Source organism: Mus caroli, chromosome 11, assembly GCF_900094665.2.
Source record: "Mus caroli chromosome 11, CAROLI_EIJ_v1.1, whole genome shotgun sequence".
NCBI classification, from domain to species: Eukaryota; Metazoa; Chordata; class Mammalia; order Rodentia; family Muridae; genus Mus; species Mus caroli.
Genome location: NC_034580.1, coordinates 113587573 through 113594630, shown reverse-complemented (window position 1 = coordinate 113594630; position 7058 = coordinate 113587573). Strand labels below are relative to the sequence as shown.

Below are 7058 nucleotides of genomic sequence, written 5' to 3'. Positions count from 1 at the left end.
ATAGGGAACTTTCGGGATAGCATTTGAAATGTATATAAAGAAAATATCTAATAAAAAATAAATTAATTTAAAAATATTCAAGGGAGAAAGTAATTTGTGTTCTAAATTCCTCCAACGGAGGGCAGAATCTCTCCCATCTCATCTGTCAGCTGCTACAGCCCAGACAACCAGCAATGTGGAACACAGAAAAATTTGCTGTAAACGATAATGTCTCTAAAAGAATAATCTGTCGTCGTGTTTCTGTACAAGAGACGATGTGTCAAGGTTGAGAGTATAAGTAGACAATAAGGGGATAATGTAGGGAAGGTGTGCCTGCCTGGAGTGTCTGGCAGCATGGTAGGTAGGCAGCACCATGGTCATGGCTTTGCTCAGTGCAGCACTGCAGCTGAGAGCTGCCTGCCACTATGGCTGGGAGAAGCAGCTGCTTCAGGCTCAGGGTCTATTTCTTTCCTGCTTTAGGGAGAGGAAATAGCTGCAGCCCTGTGGAAAAGATGGCCCTTGGCAACCAGGCTCTGACGGTAACATGTCAGCCAACTCTTGTGTAGCTGCCAGCTTTATTCCCAAGCAGCCTGGCGTAGACCTGGACAGAGTTTTGCCACTTCGGGCACTGGTCCACCCATCCCATTCCAGCTGAAGTGGGAGCATCCATGGGCAGGTCCTTTAAGCTTTCATGATCTAACCATAGCTGATACTAAATTCTCTCAATTCTCAAAAACATTTTACTTCAGGACCCAGTGACAATTCATACCAGAGCCACCTCTCCCCATCCCCTTTCTATTTTTTGAAAGCTAGCCAAAATAATAATGGCATATTTCCTATTGGCTGAATGCAAAATATCTGGTATTTCCCCTTTGTTTTACACTCCTCCTTGCCTTCCTCTACACAACCCCTCAACACCTGCAGACCAGCAATGTAATATTCTATGCAAGGTCTATATGTAAACTGGCATAAGTCCACTTTCTTAATTATTTTCCTGCTTCAATCCAAAAAGGGTGTAAGAAGCACACACTAGTCAGAGCTTCTGTTTATAAATGTACAAAGTAGACACAAATACAACACATTTAGGCAGAAGAAAAAAAAATGTTAAAAGAAATTTAAAAAAAATTTCGGGCTGGTGAGATGGCTCAGTGGTTAAGAACGCCGACTGCTCTTCTGAAGGTCCTGAGTTCAAATCCCAGCAACCACATGGTGTCTCACAACCATCCGTAATGAAATCTGATGCCCTCTTCTGGTGTGTCTGAAAACAGCTACAGTGTACTTACATATACTAATAAATAAATCTTTAAAAAAAAAAAAAAAAGAAAAAAATTCTAGTTGGGTGGTGCTGGTGCACACCTTTAATCCCAGCACTTGGGAGGCAGGGGTAGGTGGATCTCTGAGTTTGAGTTCATCCTTGTCTGTAGAGTGAGTTCCAGGACAGCCAGGGCTACACAAAGATACCCTGATAAAAAGAAAAGAAAGGAGGGAAGGAGAGAAAATAGAAAAAAAGAGAAGTCAAGAGCTTCAAGCTGGCGTTTCCCTGAACCCTTGCGATGTCACAGTCTGTAGAGAAGACAACACGACAGAGAAAGCTTCTTCAGAAATGAGCACACTGTGTGAGCTCCTCTGTGTATGCACAGATATATCCATGTCATCAGGGCAGGGTAGGTTTTCCTCCAGTTGGTTAAAGAAGCTCTTCTCCCCATTAACTTCCTGTTGGCATCTTCTGTGAGAAAGCCAAGGTCCCACTCAGCAGCAGCACACCTGTACATGAGCATCTAGACTGTGGCTGGAAAACCATTCCACCTCTCACCACACCTGCGGAGGAGCAGAGGCCCTCACAGAACCCACCCTGTCCAGGTAAGGGCTTGTAGCCCATGTCTTCCGTTTAGTAAGCCTACCTTTTCTATACCCATGGCTCTGGCTTAGGCTGCCAGGAGGTCTCCCCTCAGTTGCTTCCTGGGCATTTTAGGCTTCTGTCACTTGTCATTGGGCACACTTCTTTGAGAGCCCAGTTTCCATGAGGTAAATTACCCACAAAGTTATATATAAACTGCAGGCATAGAATTAACTATTGTAAGTTTGATGTTTGAAAATAGACCTTTGAATTGGGAGATCACTATCAAAGTCTGTTTCTGCTTTAAACTGACGACGTTTCATTGCCATCTCATGCTATTAAACATTACAAATATCCAGGGATGATAGTAATAATTATTAGTTTTCAGACTGGGTTCTACTATTAAGCCCCGACTGGAACTTGTTAGATAGAAGCAGGCTGGTCTTGAACTCACAGAGGCTCACCTGTCTCTAACTCTGACACAGAGCTAGAATTAAAAGCACGCACTGGCATTCCTGCCCAGAACTTACTTTTATACACAAGTATCGGGTCATCCTACAACACGGGCTGTGTTGACATCAGTAAGTTTCACGTGACAACATATCATCTATACTGAATCAACACAGAGGGGGAGGACAGAACCTGAGGTTTGTGCTCCAGAGACCCATGGCCTAGCACATATATAACTGGTTCTCAGCCATGGGCTTCCCTGGCCTGGGGAAGAATGGAAGAATGTTCACTTAGTCCACACAAGGTTGGGGGTTCCATTCCCAACACTGAAAGTAAAAACAGCAAAGCAAACAAATACAAACAACAGAGATGCACAGTCAGGCTGTTCTGACCATCAGGAAACACATGACAGGTCATGACTGCTTCAAAGAGGCCATGATCAAGTCCCTTTGCCTGTCAGTTCTAGCGCTATGGAACAGAGGCCATCCACTAGCAGGAGCCCACGGAAGCGGCCATTCCCACACTTGCTGCAGCTAGCTTCAGGGAGCTACTGACGGTCTGCATGTATTCACACACTCTGTTCTGCTCCACAGGCTCACCAGTTGCCCGTGGTGGTTTCTGAGTCTGGAGAGGACTGAAGAATTAGTACTTGGCCTTTAGATCTACAAATGGTAACAAAGTACCCCCATCAACACTCTGACTATTGTTGTGTTGGCCTATCAGGGAACAAGCTGTTAGAGCTTTGATAAGAAGTGGGGCGGCAGAAATGCACTAACAGAACTGGACCTAGGTTTGGTTTTAGTAAAGCATTTGAAACATGAAAAGGAGAAGCTCCTACACAGTCAACTCTAGGAGGACAGCAGAAAGTAAGCCACTGTACACTGCATACAAATCACAGGTAGAACATACGACTGCATGGCGTGGCAGACTAGTGTCCACAGCAGGAGAGGTGAAGAGCTGCCTAACTAGACACCCTGGCCTCCACAGTACCACACTACACACTTGTGACTTTTCCTTTTTCAGAATGCCTGTGACAGGCAAGGTGACACAACATGAAAAGGAGGACCCTTTTTACCTGATAGGACTGTAAGCGACTTGGCTCGGGTCCCATGGCAGCTGTGGTCTGGAAGGACAGTAGCTGCTCACTTAGACGACTGTGGTTTCTATAGCACTGTCATTCAAGCAGTGCCCACCATGCACAACTCAACCTCTGTGGGACAGTAGTTGAGTTGGGAAGGAAAGGGACTGCATTCTGGAGAGCAGACCTCTCCTTTCAGATGAAGATGCAGGGCTAGAGGTGGCAGAAGCAGTAGAGACTTCCACCCCACCTAGTCAATCACACACTGCAAGCTTGGACATTCCCCAGCCTCTCAACTCAGCTGAGAGGTGAGACTCTGATATACCCAGCAGACAGACATATTACAGATCCAAAAGGAGTGATGGGGGACAGACACAGGAATCTCCAAATACAGGCAGTGGAGGGCAGCCCTTCACACGGACCTCTAGGGAAAACTAAGTACTGTCACCTCTGAGGCCACACAGACAACAAGTGTTGACCAGACATAGCTGTGGTAGAAAGAAAACTGAATTTGCACATTAGGACTATGGCAGTGTCTGAGGGGGCTGCTGGGTCAGCGAGGTGATAGTAACACTCAGCAGGCAGCACTGCCAGACACTGGAGGGAGAAGAGAAGGTAAAATGAAGCTGTCTGGGAGCTGAGAGCAACTTCTCATTTAACTCATTATATAGACTGACTGAATTTTCAGACTTTTTTTTTTTATCCATAAGAGTTATACTCTATATAACTCGTGTGTGCGTGTTTGTGTTCTATGGTGACCATGCAAGTATCTAGATGTGCTTCCTGCCCAGTCTGTGTGTATGTGTGAACCTATATATCTATAGATTTTTCAAGACAAGGTCCCACTATGGTGCAAAGGCTAGCCTCAAACTCTAGGTAAGACACAAAAATTCCTCTCATTTCAGTCTGAGTAGTGGGTAACAGAGGCACATGGAAAGAAAGCCTCAGGATTGAGGGGACAGCGTAATGGCCATGCACCTGCCTAGCAATCACAAGGTCCCAGTCCTATCCCTAACACCAAACAAGTCCCAATCTTCATGGTCCTTACCTTGTTGGAGCTTGCTGGGATGTTGCTGTGCCCCAGCTCCAGGGAGGGGAGGAGGACTGGCCCCTGCAGGTCCAGCAGCCTGTGCTGAGTTCACACTGGTCAGACCCCCTGTGGGCAATGGCTGGCCTCTCTTTAACAGCTGCTTCTGTTCTTGCTGGCGAAAGCGTGGAGGCACCTCCCGAGGCAGGTAACGGGATGCAGCTGGCTGCTGGCCACAGGCAGATGCACGTTTGCCATTGCTGCCGCTAGAAATAGTGCTGGTGGAAGTACTGGGACTGGTACCGGCAGGTTGGGGCTGGCTTGAACAGGTCTTAGTAAGTTCTGGCACTGAAAAGACCCAAAAGGAAAAATGACCCAAAGCTTCAGTAACACCTTAAAATGCAAATAAAATATGCACAGCAACCCGAGGAGGCACTGCTTGTTTAGTCTGTCTGTATACTGACTGCCTGAGTGAGTGTGGGCATGACCTTCTGTGTGGAGTCTACACAAACAACAGTCCTCTGCACACTCTGTTATGGCACGACAGAGTGAGCATTTATGGAGACCTTACCTGAAACACTGCAGTGCTGTCCCAGATGTGTGGAACAAGTGTGTCTGCGCACAGATCTTTTGATCTGACCCTTACTACCCAGACCTACCATCATTCTCAGTGTAAACCATTATCCAAAATAGAGAGGGAAAGTTTCTACCTAGTTAACTTATTCTTTCCTTTCATGGCTGAATAAAAGCTCTATACTACTGAGCTAAGAAACAATTCCAGGTATTGTATTTACGTGTTGGAGTGCATGCCTAGTACCCATGGAGGCCAGAAGAGGGTATCAGATCCCCTAGAACTGGAGTTACAGATGACTGTATGCTGCTATGTGGGTGTTGGGAATAGAACCTGGGTCCTTTGGAAGAACTGCCAGTGTGGCTGACTGTTGAGATATCTCTCTAGCCATGTCAGGTATCTCTCTTAGGTACAAGGAAGCCCTTCTGAGTTGCTACTATTGTAAGACACACTAGGGTCTATAACCTTTCTCCTTTCCTTTATTAGCCCAGTCGTGGTCTTCCAGCATAGGCTCTATTGTATACTAGGTTCTGTCTATCACCCGTGCCTATCAAGAAAGCCACTGAATCCTCTCTCTGTAGTGACTCTGCCTAAGACTCTCGGGGAGCCCTTTCTAGAGCAAAGTCCTGATAACCCTATGTGTTCCTGTGTCAACAACTCATCCAAACACCTTTCACTTTCAAGCCTCTACTGCGTTACTACCCTACCTTAGCCTCTCATTCCCAGAAGATAAATTTGACTTTACTCTGCAGAAAAAGTAAAAGCAACTAGGCAAAACCTTCCCAAGTTTCTGCCACAACAGAAATGCAATCAACACTAATTTTTTTTTTTTTTTAGTTTTTCGAGACAGGGTTTTTCTGTGTACCTCTGGCTGTCCTGGAACTCACTCTATACACCAGGCTGGCCTCAAACTCAGAAATCCACCTGCCTCTGCCTTCCAAGTGCTGGAATTAAAGGCATTCACCACCACTGCCTGGCTTTAACACACTATTCTTTGTGTTACACATCTGTTAGCACTCACCTAAGAATAAGACTATAGTCACTCATAGTGTGACACATTTCCCAAATGCTGACACACATAGAGGCACTGTTTTTATTTATGTGTTTTGCTTTCTTCTTTTCTAGTGGCACATGTATACCAGGTGGCAGGTCTCAGGGAAAGAAGAAAGATGGATGGTGTCTTCATGGGCCATGATTTTCCACCCATGACTCTCCAGAGCAGAGATGAAGACCTACTAAAGGTTGGGTATTAGATTAACTTGTTTATAGATGTTTACATCTTTTCTTGCTTCAATACTGCAGATACCATTGTTTCAAGAGAAAAGAATCTCAGTCACTCATGTTGCTACGGAGGGCGGAGAAATGCTCCCTTCTTCAACAGCCTTGGATAACTCCCCAGCCCGTTCCCCCAGCTCCTTCTCTAAGTTCCCTCCTCTGTAAAAGCCAGATGTCTCAGACTATGTCAGCTGCCTCTTCCTGCTCCTTATTTCCCACTCCTCCCTATCTTCCTCTTCTGCTTGTGTTTGCCCATAAAGGCACACTGTGCAAGCTGAAAATGACTTCCTGGTTCTTAAATCCAATGCCACAGTGTGACCCCATGTTCTTACTTCTAGTCTTCAGGCCAAAGACCTCTCTCCTGTGGTTACCACTGAGGGTCACTCTTGCCTCCCTACTGCCCAAGCCACAAAGATGACTAAGCCAGTGACAACACAGTCACAGATCAGCACCAGAAGACAGTCCAGGTCTATCCTACTACACCACCAGTATTTTTTACAAAAGATTGAAAGAGACAGGAAGACAGCTCATCACATACAGGTATTTGCCTTATAAACCTGGAGACTTGAGTTCAATTCCTGGCACCCAATGTAAAGGTGGCAGGAGAGAATCAATCCCACACCACTGTTCTCTGACCTCCACGTGTGGCTGTGAAATGTACACCCTCCTGTCCTATGTACTATCCCCTAACTAACTAACTAACTAACTAACTAGACAAAAGGACAAATTCAGGGCTATTTTTTGTTGTTGTTGCTAAACCCATTATAGAAAAAGAAATTCCTATTAAGTAAGCAAATGCTGTAAGTCCGTTACTTTGCATGCCATCTAAGCCACCAAAGTC

The 7058-nt window shown here is 45.6% G+C and overlaps 1 protein-coding gene across 3 annotated transcripts in view; it reads right to left on the bottom strand.

Annotated features, from left to right (window-relative positions):
- Tnrc6c (trinucleotide repeat containing adaptor 6C) overlaps window positions 1–7058 on the bottom strand; it is a 105971-nt gene that overhangs the window by 47338 nt on the left and 51575 nt on the right. For all 3 annotated transcript variants that reach the window (XM_029484058.1, XM_029484059.1, XM_029484060.1), the window contains exon 4: window positions 4393–4719. In XM_029484058.1, coding sequence (XP_029339918.1) covers window positions 4393–4719 — 327 coding nt within the window. The remainder of the gene's footprint in view (window positions 1–4392; window positions 4720–7058) is intronic.